The sequence below is a fragment of the Geotrypetes seraphini genome, chromosome 1 (assembly GCF_902459505.1).
Source record: "Geotrypetes seraphini chromosome 1, aGeoSer1.1, whole genome shotgun sequence".
Taxonomy (NCBI): Eukaryota; Metazoa; Chordata; class Amphibia; order Gymnophiona; family Dermophiidae; genus Geotrypetes; species Geotrypetes seraphini.
Window position 1 is genome coordinate 473,210,439 of NC_047084.1, and position 26,758 is coordinate 473,237,196.

The 26,758-nt window shown below is 43.9% G+C and overlaps 1 protein-coding gene across 1 annotated transcript in view; it reads right to left on the reverse strand.

Moving 5' to 3' along the window:
- The window catches only part of SMC5 (structural maintenance of chromosomes 5), a 210,377-nt gene that overhangs the window by 159,215 nt on the left and 24,404 nt on the right, over positions 1 to 26,758 (reverse strand). Inside the window, exons 5-7 of the mRNA XM_033924682.1 lie at positions 15,491 to 15,625; positions 12,691 to 12,831; positions 7,991 to 8,152 (exon numbers count right to left, since the gene is read on the reverse strand). Of these exons, the coding sequence (XP_033780573.1) occupies positions 7,991 to 8,152; positions 12,691 to 12,831; positions 15,491 to 15,625 (438 nt within the window). The remainder of the gene's footprint in view (positions 1 to 7,990; positions 8,153 to 12,690; positions 12,832 to 15,490; positions 15,626 to 26,758) is intronic.

A 26,758-nucleotide genomic window follows, 5' to 3' on the forward strand; every position in this document is an offset into this window, starting at 1 on the left:
GAGGGAGGGAGGGCTTTGCTTAAGCCCTCCCTCCGACGTCAGCGCTGATATCGTGGAAGATTTCTGATCAGCTGTGTGCTGCAGCAGGGCAGGTAGGAAAAAGAAAACGAGCCTCGCGGCTCGAGTTTGCATCTAACCCCGCAGGATCCCCGCGACCCTAAGAGGCATCCCCACGGGATCCCCGTGACCCTAGGGGGCATCCCCACAGGATCCCCGTGACCCGAAGGGAGAACCCGCGAGATCCCCGCGGGTCCCACGGGATTCCCGTCGTCCCCGTTCCCGTGCAGCTCTCTAGCTGAGATCTGACCAGGCTCCAAAAAGAACACTGAGATGACTGGGGCTGAGGTGGATCATCTTGAGCCCACAAAAAGACTCGGTAATAATGTCTGGCAAGGCTGAAGACTTGAACAACCACCATATGGAGGGATCTTCTCCCAGGTCCACAGTCGGAACTCCATCTTGATCCTCAACATAGGAGGCCGAATCTGAAACCATGCTTTGAGACAGTAAGGGGATCAAGACTGAACGTTCGTCCCCTGAATCCGTCTGACTGACAATGAGTCATGGAGAAGCACCACTCTCATAGAGGAAGCACTCTGAGGACTCTTAGAGGCGTGCACCAAGGGTCACTCTTCAGCGGACTTAAATTGCATATTTTGGCCGTGCACATACATCTGCCAGATTAGATTAATGACCTCTGGGGTAAAGGCCTTAGTATGCAACTCTCCTTCCCCTTTAGAAGGGAGGAGATGCCTCTTCTTTGGCTGTGGAGCCTCTGCGCCAGTTTGCACCAGGGCTCCTGAGGAAGTTTTTGCTCCCCTAACAGGCTCAAAAGTCACGTGCCATGCCCCAGAGGCTGCATAGGAGCTAAACTTGAAGTCCCCGCTTCGAGCAACGCGACACGTGGCACAAGAGCACTCTTCTGCTGTGCAACCATTGCAAACAAAGCATTATATAAGGTATCAGAGTCAGAGGACTCCATCACTGGCACTTTCGAAGCAAAATGAAGTGTTTTGGAGAAGTTTGAGAACATAGAAAAGAAAATCAGGAAAATCCAAAATGGCTGCCGCTGGTAAATTTTAGTGCTAAAAAACAGCTTAAAATCACCTCAGGGCTGACCAAAAACAGGAGTTTAGGGGAGTTCAGACCAAGGCCCTAGCTGTAGAAATGGATAAAACCAGCTTTTGAAGAGCCCCCGATTTTTCCTATATAGGCTGTCACAGCCTTATCCATAGACCATGTGCTTGGAAATGGTGTTGCTGCTACCTGCTTTAGCTCCTCTCAGGTGTAGCTGTTCTAGGAGAGGCCCTCTGCTTCCAGTCACTCAGCATCTTCACTGGAATTTTCAGGCTGCCAGTCAGACATTCATCACGACAAAAGAGAGGGGGAGATGAAACGCAGTCTGTACCATGACCGCCCTGAAGGAACACTATTAGCACCTAAACAGCCTACGCTCCAGCCCCTGATCAAGTCTAAGGTTCAAACAAACACCAGAGAAACGGACTCTGGACTCCACTAATCTTCAAGAAGCTGGATGAAACAGGTCCCCCAACTGCAGATTTTAAATCTGCCCCTCTCCATGCAGGCAGAGTAGACCTTTATCAAAAGGGATCTCTGATTTTACGAAAAAGATCGTGACTAGAGCGAAAAACCGCAAAACCATCACAAACTAAAAAAGAAATAAACCAAGCAGATCAGAAGACATTTTTCATGCTCGCCTGCAGAAACAGAACAGAAGGGGGCAGCATACTCCTGGGAGAAAGGTTTTGAAAGCTGTGATTGACATCTTTCTACAGTATGATTGTGAGAATAGACAGAGTACTCTAAGGTTCAGCATACCATTTCTATTGCACTGGAAAAACCCTGTTATGTTAGTATTCTACTGAGGTGTCTTTTCTTTTACAAAATAGGCACCACATGTGTACCCTGTTATAGAATTGTCCTTCAAGTGCATTGCTATTGACTGATTTTTTATTTGTTTTAAAGTACGTTGACTACTTGCATAGATTAAGGATGTTTTATTGGAATCCTCAGAGAGCTACAAGGATCAGTGCAATACAACTGCTCTTAAATAAATTTCTCTCCTGCATCACTCATTAAGGAGATTCTAAAAAGTCAATTGATTTGCATGCCCTCACACGACCAATGAGGCCTGGGATTTGTACACTTCTACTTTGAAGTACTATATGATGACAAGCAATAGAAGGTAAAATTATGGTCATACCTGTTAATTTTCTTTCCTTTAGAAGCAGCAGATGAATCCAGAGACTAGTGGGTATAGCTCACATCGACCAGCAGGTGGAGATAGAGAACTGATTAACAGTTGGCCTTAAAGCCTGGTGTTCTTTCTGTTGATTCAGTTATGCACTTTGCCCAAGCATCCCGAAAGGAGAATGAGCAGCCACAAACTCCATTCCAGTAAAAAATGTGTCTTTCTCTTCTGAAGCCCATTGATATTTTCTCGTTTTTCGTTTCTTGTTTATTTTATTTATTTATTTATTTTTTTTTTCTTTTTTCAGTCATGAAATAATACACTTACCAACCATAGCCCCGGCTAACCTAATGACCTAAACACCCTACACACAGCCCGTGCACTTGGGGAGGGGCTCTGGATTCATCTGCTGCTTCTAAAGGAAAGAAAATTAACAGGTATGACCATAATTTTACCTTCCATAGCAAAGCAGCAGATGAATCCAGAGACTAGTGGGATGTAGCAAAGCAAACTCAAACTGGGTGGGACGCCAATGCCGCCTCTGCCAGCACTGCCGCGCCAAAACTCGCCTCTGAACGGGCTGCTACATCTAAACGATAATGCTTTGAAAAAGTATTCCCTGACGACCAAGTGGCCGCCCGGCAAATCTCCTCTAAAGACATCCCCCCGGACTCCGCCCAAGATGTAGCCAAAGCCCGAGTGGAATGAGCATGAAGGTGCTCCGGAACCTTCTTCCCTGACAACACATACGCCGAAGCAATAGCGTCCTTGACCCAACGCGCAATGGACGCTTTAGACGCCGCCATCCCTTTGTTTTTACCCGCGAACGCGACAAAGAGATGGTCCGACCGGCGAAAAGCATTCGTCACCTCCAAATAATGGAGAAGCATACGGCGGACATCCAGGAGCCGCACCGACAAAAAACGCTTCCCCCAATCCTCCTTCCTGAAGGATGGCAGAAACAGACTCTGGTTCACATGAAAGGACGAAATAACCTTAGGCAGGAAGGACGGCACCGTACGCACCGTCACCCCAGCCTCCGAGAAACGCAAAAAGGGTTCCCTGCAAGAAAGCGCTTGCAGCTCTGATACTCGCCTTGCTGAAGCCATCGCCACCAAAAAAAACTGTTTTTAGTGTGACATCTTTCAAAGTGGCCGCGGACCGGGGCTCAAAAGGTGCCCCCTGCAATTTCCCAAGGACGAGTTTAAGGTTCCAACTTGGACAAATTCGCTTAACCGGCGGCCGGATATGTTGAACCCCCTTGAGGAAACGTACCACGTCCGGCTGTGATGCGAGAGCCGAGCGAGCCACCCGGCCCCTGTAACAGGCAATGGCCGATACCTGAACCTTTAAAGAGTTATATGCTAACCCTTTCTCTACGCCCTCCTGCAGGAACGCCAGAATAGCCGGCAGAGAAGCCTGGAAAGGCGCAATTCCGTGTCTGCCGCACCATGCCTCAAAGATCCTCCAGACCCTCGCATAGGAGGCTGACGTTGAAATCCTCTTAGCCTTAAGCAGGGTGGAAATCACCCGGTCTGAATAGCCCTTCTTTTTCAGCCGTGACCTTTCAATAGCCAGGCCGTAAGACCAAAGCGGCCCGGATCTTCCATTAATATTGGACCCTGAGTTAGCAAGTCCGGAGTTACCTGGAACGCTACCTGCTCGCCTACCGACAGCAGCATCAGATCCGCGTACCATGGCCGCCGTGGCCAATCCGGAGCCACCAGGATTACTCTGCCTTGAAAGCGAGCGATGCGTTGCAACACCCGCCCTATCATGGGCCAAGGCGGGAATACATACAGAAGGGAATTCGGAGGCCATGGGAGAGCTAATGCGTCCACCCCTTCCGATCCCTGTTCCTTGCGTCTGCTGAAGAACCGAGGCACCTTCGCATTGCGGGAAGAGGCCATGAGATCCATCTCTGGCCACCCCCATCGACGGACTAGCAGGCTGAACGCTTGAGCCGACAACTCCCATTCTCCCGGATCGAGAAGAGTTCTGCTGAGGAAGTCCGCTTGTACGTTTTCGTGCCCTGCAATGTGGGCCGCCGACAGAAGCGGAATCTGCCCCTCTGCCCACCGAAACAAAAGTCTTGCCTCTTCGGCTAACTGCGGGCTCCGGGTACCCCCCTGACGATTGACATACGCGACCGCCGTGACACTGTCCGAAAAGATCCTGGTCGGTCTGTCCTGAACTAGGGTCTGAAAAGCCCGCAGCGCCAACCGGATCGCTCTTAATTCCAGTAAGTTTATGGGCCATTGAGCCTCCTGGGAAGACCACCTTCCCTGCACCGACGTGTGCATGCACTGGGCTCCCCAACCCTGCAGGCTGGCATCCGTTGTAACCACCACCCAATCCGGTGTGGCCAACGGCATGCCCCTCCAAAGATGCCCGTCCTGGAGCCACCAGCGCATGCTTTGAGCCGCTCGAGGACTCCACTGGAGACGCACATTGTAGTTCAGAGAAGCTGGAGACCAGCGAGAGAGCAGAGACTGCTGTAAGGGTCTCATGTGGCTCCGGGCCCAGGGAACCACCTCCAGAGTCGCCACCATGGAGCCCAGTACCTGCACATAATCCCAAACTCGAGGTCTGGGCGACCCGAGAAGGAGGCGAATTTGCGCCTGCAATTTCTCCCCCCAATCTCGGGGTAGAAACACCTTCCCCAGAGCCGTAACGAACCGCACCCCCAGATGCACCAAAGACTGCGATGGGGACAAAACACTCTTGGGAAAGTTGACAATCCACCCCAACGACTGAAGGAGAGAGATCACTCTCTGCGTCACCGACAAACTCTCCTGCCGGGACGAGGCGCGGATCAACCAATCGTCCAAGTAAGGGTGTACCCGAATCCCTTCCTTGCGTAGAAAAGCGGCTACCACCACCATGACCTTGGAAAACGTGCGGGGAGCCGTCGCCAGGCCAAAGGGCATTGCCCGAAACTGAAAATGATGGCCCAGAATCGCAAACCGCAGATACCGCTGGTGCGGAGGCCATATCGGAATATGGAGGTACGCCTCCTTGAGATCGAGAGACGTGAGGAACTCTCCTGGTCTTACCGCCGCAATAACTGAGCGCACCGTTTCCATTCGGAAATGGCGCACGCTGAGGAATCTGTTGACTCCTTTGAGATCCAGCACTGGTCTGAAGGACCCCCCCTTCTTTGGGACAATGAAGTATAGGGAATAGATCCCGTGGCCTACCTCTTCCGTGGGCACCGGTACCACCGCCCCCAGATCGAGCAGCCCCTGAAGAGTCCTGCGGACCTCGGATCCCTTGGCCTTGCCACGGCACGGGGACACCAAGAAAGAATCTACGACGGGAGCGGCGAACTCTAATTTGTACCCTTCGTGAACAATGTCCAATACCCATTGGTCGGACGTGACAGTGGCCCACTCCGCCCGGAATGCCGAAAGCCGACCCCCTAGGGGCAGGGCGGAGGGAGCCAAGCCCCCGTCATTGTGGAGGGCGACTGGCTGGGGTACGGGCTGACTGCCCTGAAGAGGGTCTTGCCGCACGAAAGGAACTTCTCTGCTGAAACCGAGGTCTCGAAGCAGAGAACGGGCCAGATGCAGACCTGGAAAAAGGTTTACCAGCCCTGGCCCGCCTAACATCCCGGAAACGTGGTCTAGACGATGCGGCCCTTACCGGGGGCCTAGCCCTGTCCTCCGGTAAACGCTGCGTTTTGGTATCCCCAAAATCTTTTACCAGTTTATCCAACTCCGCTCCAAACAATAAACCCCCTCTAAACGGGAGTCTCACCAGCCGGAGCTTGGACGCTGCATCGGCCGCCCAGTGACGGAGCCACAAGGACCTGCGGGAAACCACAGACAGAGACATCTGTTTCGCAGACGCCCGAACAATATCATACAAGGAGTCCGCCAAATAAGCCAAGCCGGACTCCAAATCAGCCAGTTCCGAAGGGATAGTACCTCCAGACTCCAGCAATCTATCGGTCATCCCTTGTGACCACTGCAGACAAGCCCGCGCCGCGTAAGAACTGCAGATTGCGGCCTGTAAGGTAACTGCAGCCACTTCAAAGGACATCTTTAGGGAAGCTTCAATCTTTCTATCCTGTGCATCCTTGAGTGTCACGCCCCCTTCTACCGGCAAGGTAGTTCTCTTAGTCACCGCTGCCACCAGAGCGTCCACCTTAGGCAATCTAAACCTGTCCAGTTCGGACGGTTCGACCGGATACAAGAGCCTCATGGCCCTTGCTACCCGCAAACTGGCCTCCGGCGCCTCCCATTGCGCCGAGATCAGCTCCTGCATGGCCTCATGTACCGGAAAGGCCTTAGACGGCCTACGGGTACCTGCCATCAGGGGGTTACCGGACCCCGTGGCATCTTCCTGAGCAATGTTCAAACTCTGCAAAGCTTTTGAAATAAAAGAAGAAAGCTCCTCTCTATGGAACAACCGGATAGCCGTAGGGTCATCCCCCTCCCTACCCGGGATACTCTCCGTGTCCCAATCCAATAGCTCCCCTTCCTCCAATGACTCAGGCAGGGAGAAAGGAGATCTGGGCAAAATATCCACTGCCTCCGCAGACACTAGCCTGCGCTTCTTAGCCCCCTGCGACTGCCCCGGGGACCCTGCTGCCCCTACCGTGGGTCTAGCCTCTGTCCCCTCCCCCCCGTAGAGGTAGAGGGCACCGCAAGGGACCGCCCGGCCCCCAGCCCCGGCTGGGTAGGCTGCGAGCGCTGTAATTGAAATGCCTGATGGAGCAACAGCACAAAGTCGGGCGAAAATGCCCCCCAGCTAAGAGGCACTCCCCCGCCCTGCTCCGAGCCGAGGGGAGGGGCCGTGCCTGCCTCCAGCGCTGACGCCTGTTCCCCCGCCGCCTCACTCTTGTCCTCCGTGGCCGAGTCCTGCAGCAACCCTGCATCGGCTCCAAGCGGCGGGGACATTGCGCAAGACTCCCGCACCCGGGACATGGCCGCCTCGCAAGCCGCCAAAAACGGGTCGTCTGCCTGTGCTTCCAAGCACCCGGCAGAGCAAAGACCCGCCCGTGTTCGGCGCTTTCCACAGCGCGAACACAGCTGACTAACTTCTGCAGCCATCCCCCCTCGGCCTGAACAAACAGCTCCGACGCGGTTTTTCTTTTTTTTTTTTTTTTTCTCACACACGCGGCGAACGCCGCCGAATGACGACTCCGCCCCCCTAGACGCCCGGCACCCGGGAAAACGCGACCACACACGAGAAGGAAAGAAAACACTCACCCGGACAGCCGCTTACCCCCGAAGCCAGGCAATCATTGGTAAATGTACTGCATGCCGAGTGAAGCACAGCACGGCTCAGTACAAGCAGGAAGGCCCCTTTTTTTTTTTTTTTTTTTTTTTTTTTTTTAACTGGAATGAAGAAGCCAGCCACTCCTGCACCTGGAAAGGAACCCCTCTATCCAACGGAGGGGAGGGTGGAGCAGGGACCTGGGAGGGCCCAGGTGTACCTCCCAAAGCCGGCACCAAACAGCCAGGCACCCCCACCTACTGAAGAGAACTAGTCTCAACAGAGGAATCCTACCGGAACACCACTTCAATCTATCCTGCAGCAGGCAGAGACCAGGAGCTAGAAGGATAGCTCCAACCCTGCTGGGAGATAGAGCAAAACTGAATCAACAGAAAGAACACCAGGCTTTAAGGCCAACTGTTAATCAGTTCTCTATCTCCACCTGCTGGTCGATGTGAGCTATACCCACTAGTCTCTGGATTCATCTGCTGCTTTGCTATGGAAATAGTAGATATTATCAAAGAGGCTATACTTAAGTTGAACTTGAAATCTTACCTTATCCTTCATTTTGGTATCCATGTTCTTGCATTGTTTTTCAATTTCCTGGATTTTGTGCAACGTGGGTGCCTGCATTTCTTTTAGCCGCTTCAGCTCTTCTTTTAGATGATCACGACTTTGTTTCACCTCCTCATATTGCTTGCGAACATTTTCATATTCCTTATCACAATATTGACAGAAAAGGTTAAAAATACCGGAAGCATCCAAGTAAAATACTGCTAATAATGTTAATACCCAGGACAAATAATACTTGGGTCAATATTCAAAACAATTTAACTAAGCACAATAGGTTTCTGCCCAATTAAATGTAAGTGGTTCACTATGTGGCACTGACTGGTTAGGAGTCAGGAGTTATGCAGGCATCAGTGATATTCATTACAAGTGCCCACATAGCTAACTGGGCATGTAGAACAACATACAGTGGAACCTTGGTTTACGAGCATAATTCGTTCCAGAAGTATGCTCGTAAACCAAATTGCTCGTATATCAAAGCTAGTTTCCCCATAGGAAGTAAGGGAAACTCGCTTTGATTCATTCCACCTCCTCCTCCCCCCCCCCCGAGGCTACCGGCGCTGCTCCATTCCCTCCCCCTTGAGGCCACCGACGCTGCTCCATACCCCCCCCCCGCGATCCGGCATCCCCCCAGCGAACCAGCATCCTCCCCCCCACTTGCGTCGCCCCCCTCCCCCGCGATCCTACATCCCCCCCCCTGAGCACCACAATGACATCGCTTACCCCGATTGGGAACCGGCACCAGTCCCAATGCACAGGAGATGCCAGTGCCTGAAGATCCTCCCTCTTCTGGCCTGGGCTGGGCGGTGCGATGGAGATCCTCCCTCTTCCCTGTGCTGGACTGGACTGGGCTTTGAGCATTTGCGCATGCTCAAAGCCTTCTGGTCTCATTCTCTCCGAGATTCTGAATCTGAGAATCTCGGAGAGAGCGAGACCAGAAGGCTTTGAGCATGCACAAATGCTCAAAGCCCAGTCCAGCCCAGCACAGGGAAGAGGGAGGATCTCCGTCGCACCACCCAGGCCAGTAGAGGGAGGATCTTCAGGCACTGGCACCTCCTGTGCATTGGTGCTGGTGCCCAATCAGGGTAAGCGATGTTGTTGTGGTGCTCGGGGGGGATGTAGGATCGCAAGGGGCGGGACGACGCAAGCGGGGGGGGGATGCCGGATCGCTGGGGGGGATTCTGGATTGCGGGGGGGGTGGCGCTCGTAAACCGAGTCAAACTTGGTTTCCGAGGCACCGATTTTGCGAATGTTTTGCTCGTCTTGCAAAACACTCACAAACTGGTGTACTCGTAAACCGAGGTTTGACTGCAAAAGGCACTTCTAACTCTGCAGTTAGTCATTGCTGTACCAGCACAGCTATTATCAGCTGCATAACTTTCAGCCACCACCAAAGACCCAGATATTCAGTGCTGATGCCCACACAGGGTTTGGTACTGATATCTGGGTCTAATTCATCTACGGATGGTCAGCATTTAAAGCACTACCACGCCTACTTTTTCTGATGAATGTTAATGGAATTGTGGACGTCTTGTTTGTAGAATAGCATCCAGCATTTAGATATCTAAGTTCCAATTAATGCTTGTTAAAGTCATTAATTGACCTTATTATCCACTTTATTTGGACGCCTAATGTCAGTAAATGTCCACATTTTGGACACCTAAAGCTAGACGTCCTTTACAGAATCTAGGCCTTAGTTCATAACTGTGAGGGGGCATTCATATGTGTGGTATATGGGCAGTTATATAACATTCACAACTTACAAAATTCTATCAGTTGCACTAATCTAACACCAGGTATGCACACTTACAACAAGTGGAAGACTTGTTGTAAGTGGACATATCTATATATCGGCATACCAACCAGCTTTGTGTTAGTATTCTATAAACTATATAAAAGAAAAGAATGTGTCAGATCAATGGCAATGAATTAAGAAGAATAGTGTTGGGAGGGAGGGTGGGTTATGGGTTTATATATATATACAATTGTTATTATCTTGATGGATTATCAAGTGTTGTTTTTGAGCCTATGTATGATCTTTCTTGTACACTTGTTGAATGATTAAAAAAGAATAAAGAATTTTTAAAAAAAAGGCAATTTGATTTTTGCTATAAGCATAACATTGAAACATTATTAATCTAAAAAAAGAAGCACTAGCTGCCACCTACCTGAAAGCATAAGAACATAAGAATAGCCTTACTGGGTCAGACCAATGGTCCATCAAGCCCAGTAGCCCGCTCTCACAGTGGCCAATCCAGGTCACTAGTGCCTGGCCAAAACCCAAGGAGTAGCAATGTTCCATGCTACCAATACAGGGCAAGCAGTGGCTTCCCCCGTGTCTTTCTCAATAACAGACTATGGACTTTTCCTCCAGGAACCTTCCTTAAAACCAGCTACGCTATCCACTCTTACCACATCCCGTGGCAACACGTTCCAAAGCTTAACTATTCTCTGATTATTCTTTGACGGTGGGGAAGGGAGGGGGGTATTTTTTGGGTATTGATAAATTGTTTCTGAATGTTAATAAGTGCTTAATTTTTATGGTTATGATATGTATGTTATGAGGCACTTTTTGTAAGATTTGAAAATTTAATAAAGATTTTAAAAAAACAACAAACAAACTATTCTCCGACTGAAAAAAAATTTCCTCTTATTGGTTTTAAAAGTATTTCCCTGTAACTTCATTGAGTGTCCCATAATCTTTGTAATTTTTGATAGAGTGAAAAATCAATCCATTTGTACCCGTTCTACTCCGCTCAGGATTTTGTAAACTTCAATCATATCTTCCCCTCAGCCGTCTCTTTTCCAAGATGAAGAGCCCTCCTCGTTTTAGGCTTTCCTCATTCGAGAGGAGTTCCATCCCCTTTATCATCTTGGTCGCTTTTTTTTTTAACCTTTTCTAGTGCCACTATATCTTTCTTGAGATAAGGAGACCAGAACTGAACGCAATACTCCAGAATTACTTACTGTACTTACCGTAACAGGTGTTATCCAGGGACAGCAAGCAGATATTCTCACATGTGGGTGATGTCATCCACGGAGCTCGGTATAGACAATGTTAAAAGTGCAGTGCCACTAAGTTTTTAGAAACTTCGTGACTGCTCGCAACGCGCTTACACGAGTGCCTTCCTGCCCGATGTCAGCTCAAGGTAACAGTTCTGTAAGCAAGCTAAGAAGTCAATCATGGAAGGTGGGAGGGATGTGAGGATATCTGTCTGCTATCCCCGGATAACACGTTAAAATAATTAACTGTGCTTTATCCTAGGACAAGCAGGTAGCATATTCTCACATGTGGGACTCCCTAGCTGAACATAGGGTTAGATTCACTAAGGGCACGAATCTGATCTGATCCATGTCCGGGAGAGCTGTTTCACGAATCGCCCTCATGCAAATGAGGGTGATCGGAATCACATCCCCAACTGACTGCTGGGATCACTCTCTAGTGATCCCGACGCATGCGCAGATCATCTGTAGATAGTCTGCGCATGAGCTGGCCCTCCGTGCCCGGCAGAGCAGCAAAAATATCTTTTTTTAAAAAAAAAAATTTTCATGAGCCTGTGATTTTAACCTGCTTTAAACCCACAGGTTAAAACCACAGGCTCACAAAGCGGGGAAGGGCAGGAGATTCAGGGCAAGAGCAGGGTGGCCAGAGCAGGAGATCGGGGCAGAGAGTGGCAGGAGATCACAGCAGAGAGGGGCAGGAGATCGGGGGGCAGAGAGGGGCAGGAGATCAGGGGGCAGAGAGGAGCAGGAGATCGGGGGGCAGAGAGGAGCAGGAGATCGGGGGGCAGAGAGGAGCAGGAGATCGGGGGGCAGAGAGGAGCAGGAGATCGGGGGCAGAGAGGAGCAGGAGATCGGGGGCAGAGAGGATCAGGAGATCGGGGGCAGAGAGGATCAGGAGATCGGGGCAGAGAGGAGCAGGAGATCGGGCAGACAGGAGCAGGAGATCGGAGCAGAGAGGGGCAGGAGATGGGGGCAGAAAGAAGGGTGAGCAGTCCTGAGCAGTCGCTTGTTTTTGGATCAGCCAGCCCAGTCGGTGTGCCTGCTTTATGTTAGTGACTCACGGCCCTTCCTACTTTGCATTCCATTTCCCCTCATTTGCATGCGCATTGCAGAGGATGACTGAGACAGAGGTTAGTGAATCGGTCAGAGAGAAATCGGGTCGCAAAGGGGTCTCAAACCGATGGGTACACGATCGGTTTGCTTAATGAATCTAGCCCATAATGGGGTGTCCTAATTTTTTTACATTACTCTATGTCTAGATTCAGGCACAATAGAGCTAGGGAGACTCATTCTAGTGAGGAGAAATAAACTTTATTCATATAACCCTCTAGTGCAGGGGTCTCAAAGTCCCTCCTTGAGGGTTGCAATCCAGTCGGGTTTTCAGGATTTCCCCAATGAATATGCATGAGATCTATGTGCATGCACTGCTTTCAATGCATATTCATTGGGGAAATCCTAAAAACCTGAATGGATTGCGGCCCTTAAGGAACATGACAAAGCCAAAGAAGCAAACCTCTATCTCAAAGGATTTCAATCTGCTTTAAAGTATTTTGTATCCCTATTTGTAGGTTTCCCATTTTCTTTATTTTTTCCAACTTAGTATGGCTTTCTCTATGACGAGCACATGTGTCTCAATTTTCTGGTCAAATCATATACACCTGATAAAATAAGGCAAAACTTACCACCCAAGGTCGTTTTCTTTCCAGCATTTCAATTAGATCTAAATGACGTTTGCGTTCATAGTATCTCTCTGCATCTTGCTTATACCGTTCATTCCTCTGCTTCATTTTCTCCATGAGCTCCATTTTTTCTTTGCATGAATTCTGTAATAGCACATTTACAGCCCTAGTTTAGACAGGTCATAGAAATAGGAATTGAAACGCATCTAAGTTTTACCAGTACTTTAGAGCAGAAATCTGCTGATGTAAATCTTGTTCTAAAACACAGAAGAAATGTAACAAACATCCATTCTAGGAAAATAAACAAATAGCGAGCTGTTCAGAAGCATCACATATATAAAATGGAGCTTACCATAGCAACACAAAAAGGATATATTAATAAATTTCAAAAGATATGGAGACCATTAACAGATTTTTGTAATGAATGATTAACTTTTCCCAAGATAGAAATTTGATTAGAGGGGAATGGGGTGGGATTTTATTTTTGGTTTTTACACACTATATCAATGTTGAATGAATTTACAATAAAGTTGTTTTTAAATATTATTGATTGAATGGGAGGGAGGGAGGGGGGATTAACACATTCAAAAGAAATTATATAAATTTAGATCTACTGCATAATATTATAAATTTTGTATAAAATTAATTTTCTAAAAAATGTTAAACTTGATAATAATAAGTGTGTTTATCAAGTGTATATGTTTAAGTTTCTAATAAGTATATTTGAAACACTTGTTGTAACAAAAGAAAATGAATAAAGATTATAAAATAAAAAAAAAAATGCAGCAAAAAAAAAAAAAAAAAAGAAGCATCACATAACTGGTTACGTTGAAAAATTTTCACTGAGATCTTTTTCTACACTTTTTGAATGTTTTCTATAGTGAATCTCATTTATGTTATTTTGTATGTGGCATCTGGGGAATAGTGCTGCCCAATTCAGGGAAAAAAAATTCGATTTGATTCACTTTTCCTGCCCAATCGGGCATTTTTTTCCAAACTTCCTGGTGGGTTTATTTTGTAGCCTTTTCATCCACCCCTTTGCCTTCTCCAACCCCACACTGGCGCTGTGGTGCAAACAAACTAAACAAACAAAAAAGACTTTTCCTCTCTCTGTTACCGTATATACTCAAATATAAACCGGGATTTTGGGGCCAAAAAATTGGCCCAAAAAGGGGGGTCCCTGTTTATATTCGGGCCAACGCCCCTTCCAGAATTTTTTAGGCCGTCGCCACTGCCAAGCTTTGCCCCCCTCCTCCTCCCCGCCATATCCTCACCTCTGCCAATTCCTGGTGGAGGTGCAGCAGGCAGGAGCAAGCTTTCCAACTCCTGCCCTGCTGCTAACCGGCTGCACAGACCCAATTTCTTCAGCTGAGCGGCATGAGCAGCAGTTGCGAAGCTTCCTTACTGGTTCCCGCAAATTCTCACGAGAGCCTGACAGGGGAGGGGAGAAAGGAAGGGTTCTGGGTGCAGAGCCTGACAGGGGAGGGGAGGGGAGAAAGGAAGGGTGCTGAGTGCAGAGTCTGACAGGGGAGGGAAGGAAGGAAGGGTGCTTGGTGCAGAGCCTGACGGGGGAGGGAAGGAAGGAAGGGTTCAGTACCTGATAGGGGAGGGAGGGAAGGGTGCTGGGTGCAGTGCTTGGCAGGAAGGGAGCTGGGTGCAGTGCCTGACAGGGGATGGAGGGAAGGGGGCTGGGTGCAGAGCCTGACAGGGGAGGGAAGGAAGGAAGGGTGCTTGGTGCAGAGCCTGATGGGGGAAGGGAAGGAAGGAAGGGTGCAGTACCTGATAGGGGAGGGAGGGAAGGGTGCTGGGTGCAGTGCTTGGCAGGAAGGGAGCTAGGTGCAGTGCCTGACAGGGGATGGAGGGAAGGGGGCTGGGTGCAGAGCCTAACAGGGGAGGGAAGGAAGGGTGCTTGGTGCAAAGCCTGACAGGGGAGGGAAGGAAGGAAGGGTGCTTGGTGCAGAGCCTGACGGGGGAAGGGAAGGAAGGAAGGGTGCAGTACCTGATAGGGGAGGGAGGGAAGAGTGCTGGGTGCAGTGCTTAGCAGGAAGGGAGCTGGGTGCAGTGCCTGACAGGGGATGGAGGGAAGGGGGCTGGGTGCAGAGCCTGACAGGGCAGGGCACTTGAATATTAAGCCATCTGACTTATATTTGAGTCAACCATTTTTCCTCATTTTGGGGGGGGAAAAAGGGTGTCTCAACTTATATTCGAGTATATACGGTAGGTCCTGCTGCTTTGTTTTCGGAGACCCGCTCAGAACTCAGTGAATCACCGAGTCTGATTTTTTTAAGATAGTGAATCAATTTGAATATGAATTGGTGAATCGATTCAAATCTGGCAGCACTAGTGGTTGGAGTAATAATAATAGCTTTATTTATATCCCGTCATACCTTTCAGTTCAAGACGTTTTACAAGAGTCTGCATGAAAGCAGCGAAGTTACATCATTAGCATGAAGTAGGAGGAAACAAACAGGCGTGTAACGTAGTTATAAATAACAGGAGGTAGGAACATGCCAGATAACACAGAGGAAGTTTTGGACTCTCATGTTTTTACTAGCTAACTTACAACCTGCCGATGTAGTGAAATGTTGAAGACAAGGTTGGCCACTTGATCACAAATCTTTCACTACTTTAGCTTTCAATTCCTCTTCAACAAAATCTTTCATTTGTCTGCCATCTCCCTCATTATTATTAGGCTTCTCTAATACACTTACCTTTTTAATAAGCAGAAGTATCCCAAAAGATGGCGTTTGAAAGCAATTATAACTACTTGACATTTCTTAAAATGCAGAACAACTCATTTTACCTCAAGACCTTTTTCTTTGTCCCTGTAGTTTTTCAAATCACAGTGAAACTGATACATCTCTGGAGGCCCAATGGATTTTTCTGTTGCTTCAAGAAGTTCAATTTTGCTAAGTTTTGCAAATTCTCCAACTTTGTCCTATGAAAGATAAAAATACAATGAATCTATATGATAATACATTTTTCATCACAGAAATCATATTAGTAGGTAGTATGTAGTATAGTAATGCTGCTCAAGATCTTTCACTTGAGACAAATACAATTTTTTACTGTGCTTTTATGCATTTGTATTTCAATACAATTTTTTACTGTGCTTTTATGCATTTGTATTTCCCTTTATTCAATTACTTAGTCCAACCGTTGCAAAAAACAATGAAATTCCAGAATAAGAGGGCATAGTATGAAGTGAAGAGATTTTAGGCTTAGGATTGTAAATGTATTTGTGTGGGCTAAGGGGTTACCTACATGGCTTGGCTATAAGCCAGGACACAGAAGTACAGAATTTCTGATATGTGAGCACTCTGGTATATGAAATCTCTTTATTTATCTGTATTCCCAAAGATCCAAATACAAACCCCCTATGCAAATAAGATTGCTGACAAGCAAATAAAGCAGGCTCTGTGTTAGCAAAGTAGAATATTTATTTATATTGCAGATGAAATTTAATGTGGACAAATGCAAAGCGATGCACATTGGGAAGAATAACCTAAATCATAGTTACCAGATGCTAGGGTCCACCTTGGGGATTAGCGCCCAAGAAAAGGTTCTGAGTGTCATCGTAGACAATACGATGAAATCTTCCACCCAATATGCGGTGGCGGCCAAAAAAGCAAACAGGATGCTAGGAATTATTAAAAAAGGGATGGTTAACAAGACTAAGAATATTATAATGCCCCTGTATCGCTCCATGGTGCAACCTCATCTGGAGTATTGCATTCAATTCTGGTCTCCTTATCTCAAGAAAGATATAGCGGTACTAGAAAAGGTTCAAAGAAGAACAACCAAGATGGTAAAGGGGATGGAACTCCTCATGTATGAGGAAAGACTAAAATGGTTAGGGCTCTTCAGCTTGGAAAAGAGCCGGCTGAGGGGAGATATGATTGAAGTCTACAAAATCCTGAGTGGAGTAGAACGGGTACAAGTGGATCGATTTTTCACTTCATGAAAAATTACAAAGACTAGGGGACACTCAATGTAGTTACAGGGAAATACTTTTAAAACCAATAGGAGGAATTTTTTTTTCACTCAGAGAATAGTTAAGCATCCGTGAGAAGCACCGTCCATTGGGGCTGATCCAGACTCACCCCTTGAGCTAGATGAGAGGACTGGAGGTATCAACGAAGACTGCAGCGAGCTAAGCCCCTCAGAAGAACAGGGAGATCCAGACTGTTCCTCTGGGGTGACCACCTCCAAAGTACAGCATACTGAAGAGGACGCATATGAGCAGTAGCCCACCTCACTACGTCCAGGGAAGCCACCATTGACCCCAAGACTTGGAAGAAATCCTGCGCCTGAGGACACCGGGACGCCATAAGTAGACGAATGTGGGACTGCAATTTGCTCACCCAGGCCTCTGGGAGGAAGACCTTCATCAAGGAGATGTCGAACACAATCCCCAGACACTGCGAGGGGGCCAACCGGCTCTTGGCAAGGTTGACAACCCACTCCAGCAACTGCAGGAACTCCACCATCCGAGCCATGACTTGGGTGCTCTCCTGGAACGACTTTGCGCGAATCAACAAATCATCCAAATAGGGATGCACTAGAATGCTATGTTTTTATGTTTTGTTGTATGGTTATTTTATTATTCAAATCATATTGATCCCAGGCTCTGATTTCTGTTTAACTTCTGTTAGCTCGCTCACCAGGATCTCCTGGCCATTTGACATTTTCTTCTTTCTCAGTGCTCACCATCCATCTTCCATCTCTGTACTTTTTCTTCTTTCTCTCCTCCTCCCTGCACAGCACCTCCTAAGGGTCAGCAGTTCCCTCCCAAGGGTCCAGCACCCTCTCTCCCTTCCCCTCTAGCTCCAGCCTCTAGTCCAGTGTCTCTCTCCCTTCCCTCCAGCACACCCTCCACCCCATGTGGCCAGCACCCTCTCTATCCCCTTTCCTCCAGCCCTCCCACACCACATGGCTAGCACCCTCTCTCTCTCTTCCATTTATTGGGGTCAGTAGCATGGAATGCTACTACTTTTGGGGGTTTTGCCACCATGAGAACAGGCTACTGGGCTAGATGGACCATTGGTCTTGCCCAGTAAGGCTATTATGTTTCTCCAGCCGCCCCCCACATCATATGCCCAGAACGCTCTCTCTCTCTCTTTCCTCTAGCCTCCCCACTCACACACACACACCACATGCCAGCACCCTCTCTCTCTCTCTTCACTTTCCTCTAGCTCCCCCACACCATATGGCCACCACATTTTCTCTTCCCTTTCCTCTAAACTCTACCCTATGTAGCCAGCACCCTCTCTCTCTCTTACATAAGAATAGCCTTACTGGGTAAGACCTATGGTCCATTTAGCACAGTATCCCATCTTCGCGGAGGCCAATCCAAGTCACAAGTACCTGGCAAAAACCCAAATGTTAGCAGCATTACATGCTACTGACCCATGTCTGTCTCAACAGCAAACTATGGACTTTTCCTCCAGGAACTTGTCCAAACTTTTTTTTTTTTTTTTAAAACCAAGTTACATTAACTGCTCTTACCACATCCTCTAGCAACCCGTTCCAAAGCTTAACGATTCTCTGGGTGAAAAAATATTTCCTCCTATTGGTTATAAAAGTATTACTCGGTAACTTCATCATCAAGTGTCCCCTAGTCTTTGTAAATCTTGATGCAGTAAAAAAATCAATCCACTTGTACCCATTCTATACCACTTAGGATTTTATAGACTTCAATCATATCTCCCCCTCATCCATCTCTTTTCCAAGATGAAGAGCCCTAACCTCTCTAGTCTTTCCTCATATAAGAGGAGTTCCATCCCCTTTATCATCTTGGTCACTCTCCTTTGATCTTTTTCTAGTGCCACTATATCTTTTTTGATAATGAGACCAGAAATGAACCCAGTACTCAAGGTGAGGTCGCACGATTAAGCAATACAAAGGCATTATAACATTCTTAGTCTTGTTAACCATCCCTTTTCTAATAATTCCTAGCATCCTGTTTGTCTTCTTGGCCACTGACGCTACACACTGGGCGGAAGGCTTCAGCGTATTGTCTATGATGATACCCAGATCCTTTTATTGAGCGCTAACCCCCAAGGTGGTCTCTAGCATCCAATAACTATGATTTGGATTTTTCTTCCCAATGTGTATCACTTTGCATTTGTTCCTATTAAATTTCATCTGTCATTTGGACGCCCAGTTTTCCAATTTCCTAAGGTCTTCCCTGCAGTTTTTCACAGTCTGCATGCGTTTTAACAACTTTGAATAGTTTAGTGTCATCTGTAAATTTAATCACCTCGCTCAAAGTTCCAAGTTTCAAGTTTTATTAAAACTTTGATTCAATCGCAATACTTCTTATAATATGTTTTTTGTAATTCTTTTGTAATCCGCCTTGAAACGCAAGGCAATGGCCGAATAGAAATCTCTAATGTAATGTAGTGTAATATCATAGTTTCAAAGTGATTTACAATTAAAAGCAGGGGTACATATTATTTTCAGGTTTATAATTTTTATTCGTTTTCAAATTTTACATAAAGTGTACAAAATATTAAAATACAATTGATGAATACACAATATCACTTTTATATCTAATACATCATATTTTAAATATATTTTTATCCCCTCTCCCTCCCCCCACCCTTCTAATACTTTCCAATCATACATTACATATTGTATTTCATATTATATCATATTATGTAAAAATTATTTTCACTACCCTCCCCTTCATGTGTGTCACAAAGAAGATATTGAAAAGAAGAAAAGAAGAAGAGAAATCCTACTATTTATTCATTACAATATTTTGTCAATGGCCCCCATATTTTTATAAATTTAGTATATGTCCCTCTTTGTATTGCTATTGCTCTTTCCATTTTGAATATATGACATATTGTATTCCACCAAAATGTATAATTTAGGTTATTATAATTCTTCCAATTGTTGGTTATATGCTGAATGGCAACCCCTGTCATGATTAATAAAAGCTTGTTATTTTCTGGTGAAATTTGACTTTTTTTTCTCATCATCATTCCAAATAACACTGTATCATAAGATATTGCTATATGATTTTCCATCAATTTATTAATTTGTGGCCAAATTGTATTCCAAAAACTTTTAATGTAGGGACAATGATACAGTAAATGATCCAACGTCCCTGGTTCCAGATTACAGTGCCAGCATTTATTAGACTTAGAGCTATCTAATTTTTGTAAACGTGTAGGGGTCCAAAAAGCTCTATGTAATAAAAAGAACCAAGTTTGTCTCATAGATGCTGACACTGTACATCTCATTCTCCAAGACCAAATTAGTGGCCATTGAGATGCATTAATTTGATGCTTAATCTCAATGCTCCAAATATCTCTTAGACCATTTTTTGGTTTTTTATTCAAATATCCAGATATTAATTTATACCACAATGCGGCTTGATGTCCTAGGAAGTCTGCTTGAAAACATAAGAACTTTAAACTATATTGATTATTCAATGTTTTCCATTCAGGGAACCCAACCTGAATGGCCTGCTTCAATTGCAACCATTTAAAACTTTGTATTTTACTAAGACCAAATCTATGTTGCAATTGTGAAAATTCCAGCAGTTTACCTTCTGAAATAACATCATCTAGAGATCTAATGCCTGCAATAATCCAGTTCTTCCAAAGGATTTGAGCTCCGCCAATTTTGATCTTGGAGTTTATCCATAGAGATTGATTAGTTGATTTGTTTATTGGGACAGGTGTTAATTTACTAATAAACCTCAACGTTTTCCAAGTATCCATTAATATTTTATTTTCTCTGTATCTTCTAGGTATGTTAATGCTTGGAAGATGAACTAAATTTAGGGGAAACATAAGGCGCCATTCCAAATACAACCAATCTGGTGCATTATCTATAAGTTCTGGGAGGATCCAATACATACCCTGACATAGAATATAGGCTTGATGGTACCTATAAAAATTTGGAAAATTTACCCCTCCCTCCTTAATTGATTTTTGCAAAGTTACTAAAGCTATTCTAGGTGTTTTACCAAGCCAAAGAAATTTTGTTAAAATACTATTAAGCTTTTTATAAAAGGACCCCTGAAAATAAATAGGTATCATACTCATTTGATAACAAACTACAGGCAACATCATCATTTTAATAGTTTGAACTCTCCCCCACCAAGAAATATGTAAAGGGTTCCATTGCTCGCACAACTCCGTAACTTTTTTTAATATAAATTTTTCATTCTCTTTTACGGTATCTTCAATTGTATTTTTAACTTGAATACCAAGATATTTAAATCCTTCTTCTTTCCATATGAACGGAAAAGCGTCAATTAATCCTTTTACACAATGAACATTTAAAGGTATAATTTCAGATTTATTCCAATTAATTTTATAACCTGAAAATTTGCCAAACATATCAATTAATTCCAATAGACAAGATAAGATAGACTCTGGATTCCTCAAATAAAGTAAAATATCATCCGCATAAGCCGAAATTTTATATTCCATATCAGAATATGGAATACCCTATATCCCCCTTGCTTGCTGTATTGCTAACAATAAGGGTTCTAATACAACATCAAATAACAAAGGAGATAAAGGACAGCCTTGTCTAACTCCCCTCTGCAATTGAAAACCATCAGATATCATATTATTAATATTTAATCTTGCAATCGGGAAGCTATACAAAGTTTTTACCATTTGTATAAATCCAGAACCTATACCAAACCATTCTAAAGCCTGATACATAAAATTCCATTCTACCCTATCAAACGCTTTTTCTGCATCCAAGGAAACTGTAAAAGCCGGTTCATCCATTTTTTTTGATAAATTTAACATATGAAACAATAATCTAGAGTTATTAGAGGAATGTCTTTTAGCAACGAAACCCGTCTGATGCATGTCTATAATATGTGGGAGAGCTTTGGCTAATCTCAAAGCCAAAATTTTCGCCAAAAGTTTATTATCCACATTTATTAAAGATATAGGCCTGTAGTTTGAAACCAAAGTGGGATCTTTATTTGGCTTAGGCAAAACAATTATTATTGATTCAGCCATAGTACCTTTAATATCACCTTTTATAAGTTGTGTCTGATATAAATTTAGTAAATATGGGGATAGGACATTTTGAAATGTTTTATAAAATTCTACTGTATAACCATCACCACCTGGAGCGGATCCAACTCTAAGAGATCTCAATGCTGTTTCTAATTCTTTTAATGATATAGGTTCATCTAAACTCCGTTTTATATGATCAGGAATCTTAGGTCCATTAATAGAATCTAAAAAATTTTTTCCATCTTTTTGTCTCTCCAAATAAGGCTCGGAAGAATACAGGTCCTTATAAAATTTTAGAAATTGTTTTAAAATTATATTTGTTTGATTTGTTATTATACCATTATCATCTTTTATCCCATTTATATTAGTTCTTCTTTTTTTTGCTTTAAGATAATTTGCCAATAATCTTCCCGCCTTATTAGAATTTCCATAATACACTGCTTGCTTGGAAAACAAATCTCTTCTTATCATTTTTGAAGTTAATTCATTATATTTACCTTTTGCTTTCAAAAGAGCTTGCAAAACCTCATGTTCCCATTTACTTACCAATTTAGCTTCTAATATTTTAATTTCTTTTTCTAATTCTATATATTGCATTTTCATCTGTTTCCTAACAAAAGCTGAATATGATATAATATTACCCCTCATAGTTGCTTTAAATGCATCCCATACATTCTCAATAGATGTATCCTCCACTAAATTTATTTGAAAGAAATCATTAATTTGTGTTTTAAAATTTTCCAAAAATTTGTCATCCACAAGCAATGCATTATCAAATCTCCAAAGAGGTCTACCATTCTCCAATTGATCCAATTGTAATTCTATCCATACTCCCGCATGATCCGAAATAATAATAGGATCTATGGAAGCTTTAATCACCTGTTGCACCTTATTTGTTGAAACAAAAATATAATCTATTCTTGAAAATGATTTATGAACTTGTGAACAAAATGAAAATTCCTGATCATTAAAATGAAGAATACGCCATATATCTTTCAAATCACATGATTGAGCCAAATTATCTAAACCTAAAGATTTTATGCTTTTACCTGGTTTTTTATCCAATAATGGATCCATTACAGCATTAAAATCTCCAGCCACCACTAAATTAGAAGCAGCCAGTGGTAACAACATATTCTGTAACTTTTTAAAAAATTCTGATTGATTCGAATTAGGGGCATATATATTAAACAACGTCAGGGCATTATTTCCCATACTTATATCAATATGTATCCATCTTCCATGTGGATCTGAATTTATTACCTTAAAATTGGCCATACATTTTTTATTTATAAGAATTGCTACCCCTGCTTTTTTACCTGCTGCTGGAGCAAAAAAACATTCCTTTACCCACCCATCCTTTAGTTTTTTTGATTCCTTTATATTCAGATGAGTCTCCTGCAAACAATAAACATCCGCGTTTTGCTTTTTTAAAAATGCTAATACCTTTTTCCTTTTGATTACATGATTCAGGCCATTGACATTAATAGAATATATCTTAAAAGACATTATATATTTTAAAACTTATCATAATAATCTTTTTCCTTTCTTCCTTCATATTTAAAATCCAAAAAATTTTCTCTATGACACACATTTTTACCCCTGAAGTATCCAATCCCTTATTAACCTTTTCCTTAATCATTCTAGTAAAACCCATCTTTTTCCCACCCTTTCCCACCCAATATAATGACTGCTTAAGGACACACATTGGAACAGCAACCCGAACATCCCCCTCCCCTCTAGGCAACCAATATTTAATTAATATCCCCTTTATCATTTCTTAAAATAAATTCATTAATCTTTCACAGTGTATCTTAGTATATCTCCTTTTAAACATAAAATCTTTTTTTTACCATTTTTGAAATAATTATATTTTCTATCTATCTATATTAACCTTTGATAACTTTAATCATATTTTACTCCTAACATTTCATTAATGTATCTTTATCCACTCATCAATCTTTAATTTATATTTCCCCAATATTTTAGTTTATATCATAAAATTCTATCATAAACATATATTTAATATAGTAATGTTATTTTTCCTATATCTTATACATTCTATTCCATCAATTCTTATCATCCTTTTAATATCTAAAAACAAATATACATATCTTCATATATTACTTTAAAAGTTTTTAATATATTTTTTTTTCCTTTTTGCATTCTTTTTTTACCCAATTTTTATTTTTATCTGGTGCATTCTTCTTTTTTTTTTTCCTGCTTTTATTTTTTATTCATGTTTTTATTTCTTTCTGATCACTCTTTACTCCAGCCATCCATATTTTACTCTTCTAATTTTAGTCTCTTGAGTTTCCAGTCTGTCTTTCTTGTCTATTTCTTCTTTTATATTTTTTATTGTCTTTTTCTTTAGTTCATTTTATTTCCTGTTCTTTTTTTCATATTCTTCTTTCTTCAATATTCCAAAGTCTCACAGTTTTATATTAAAATTTATTTTTTTTTCACAATGTCATCAAAACCAGTCTTGTTATTTTATGATCATTTCAACATCCATTATGTTAAAATGACATAGGTTCTGATTTTGAAAGAAAGGTTTTTAGCTTTTCTAGATCTTCAAAATACAAAGATTTATCTCCAGAAGATACCCTCATTTTTGTTGGGTAATATAATCCGTATTTATATCCTTTTTCTTTTAGTTGAGGTCTCAAGTCTAAGAATCTCTTTCTTTTATTTGCTGTGTTTTTAGCAAAATCCGGCAAAAACCATATTTTGGATCCTTTGTAATTTAAATTTTTGTCTTTCTTGGCAGCATTTAAGATTTCTATTGCTTGCTGGTATCTTAGCATTTTAAATATTAATGGTCTTGGTCTGCCTTGATTTTCCATATTTTTTACTGGGATCCTGGGCGCTCTTTCTATTTCTAATGGTTGTTTAAAATCCAATTGTAGTATTTTGGGAATTAGATTTTCTAAAAATTGTATGGCATTTTTCCCTTCCAAATTTTCCTGCATTCCAAAAATTTTTATATTCTTTCTTCTTCCTCGGTTTTCATAATCTTCCAGCTGATTTTTTAATTGAATCAGTTCCAAACTGTCATTTTTACATCTATTTCCTTCACATTCTAAAGCCTCCATTTTAGTTTCTAAGTCAGTTGTTCTTTTATTATTTATTTCCATCTGTCTATGGATATTTAGTATTTCTTCCTTCATTTCGGCCATATTACTCACAGTTTCTTTAAGCATTTGTTTAATTTGTCTCAGTTTCTCCATAACTTCTGCTTTGCTCAGCATATCTGATTCTTCAGCAGGAAGCGGGACCTTACTTGGTGTAATTTGATCCTGCTTCTGCCTTTTTGCTGACATACTAGTTTCATTTTTATTTTGTCGGGTGCTTGCCATGCTCCTGCACTTTTTTTAATATTTTCGTGGATTTTATTTTCTCCACAGTCGTTAGGACCACTAAGACTTCTGCCAGCCACAATATTCAGTAGTTTGTCTTTGATGTCTTGCTACTCCAGCTCAGAAAAAAAAAAGGTGAGGAAATAACAAATCTTTTTTGGCTCTCTTTCCTCAGGGCTTTGTTTCAGTTTCGGCGGCACAAGTATTTTCTTCACAGTGATCTTTAAGATCCTGTAAACTTCTGTCATTCACCTTGCCTTCTATGTCGCGCCGCTCCAGCACAGAGAAAAACTGTAAACTTCTGTCAGTCACACTGTAACTTGCCTAGAGAAAAAAAACCGACGAAAGAGAAACAGATTTTTTTTTTTTTTTTGGCTCCCTTCCCTCAGGGCTTTGTTTCAGTTTCGGAGGCACAAGTTTTTCTCCACAGTGATCTTTAAACTCTGTCAGTTACTTGCCTTCTATGCCTCGCCGCTCCAGCACTGAGAAAAAAACCGGCGATCTTATTTTTTGGCTCTCTTCTCTCAGGCTTTGTTTTAGTTTCGGCGGAGGAGGGTAATATCAATTTACCACAATTTCAGCATCGACTGCAATTGTTTTTCGCCGAATTCGGCAAGAAGGGGATAATTTTTTTTAATAACCGTTGCCTATTTGAAGAGGAACGTCGCGATCACACGTCCATTTTGTGTTCGCATTAAGCCACGCCCCCAAGGGGTACATATTATTTAAAATACAATGGAGACAAAGAAAGTACAAACTTGAACATAAGGGATGAGGGAAGAACTACAATAAGTATAGGAAAGAGGACATAAAAGGTCAAAACAAGGGGAGGGTAAGGGGCTCATAGTAAAAAAAAAAAGTCTAAAAAGTGGCCTAAATGGGTACTTAGACGATCAAAAAGCCTGATCATCCAAGTACCCATAATCAAAGCTGGTTTTAGACGTATCTAAAACCAGCTTAGGCCTTTCCCCTGTCTCTAAACGCATAGAGTGAAAAGATGTGTTTTTAGAGGAGGGGAGAGGGCGGGAAGTGGGCCAACCTAGACCTAGGCGCACAGCAGGTATAACCAAACGTTTTGACAGGTTGCCTAGTTGGCACTTATACGTTTTGACTTAGACCAAGTCAAAACAGGTATAAGTGCCGAAAAAGGGGCCGCTGAGTTGATGGCAGCTGGCACGAACGGCTCAGCAGCCTGGCAACCTACCCACCCCCCACCGTAACCATCGAGGCAGGAGAGATGCCTCATCTCCCCTGCCACAATAGCGATACCACCAAGTGCCGCCAAACACGGAACTTGGGATCACTAAAGCAGCAGAAGAGATGACCCGGGTGCCGCGGGATCGAGGTGTCGGGGTGTCGGGGTGCCGCGGGGCAAGAGGGAGCCCAAGCCCTCTTGCCCCGGCGATCCTGGAACCCTTCCCCCCTCCCCCGCCGATAACGATCGGGCCAGGAGGGAGCCCAAGCCTTCCTGGCTACGCGACCCCCCCCTATAAGATCGAGCAGGAGGGAGCCCAACCCCTCCTGCCCAGGTGAACCACCTATCCCCCATCCCCACTAAAATATGGGCAGGAGGGATCCCAGGCCCTCCTGCGCTCGCCCCCCCACGAACCCACGATTAGCCCCCCGCCAACCTGCGAGACCCACCCCTGCCGACCCCTCGATTCCCCCACCCTAACATCGTTGGAAGGACGGACGTGTGCCAAGCCTGTC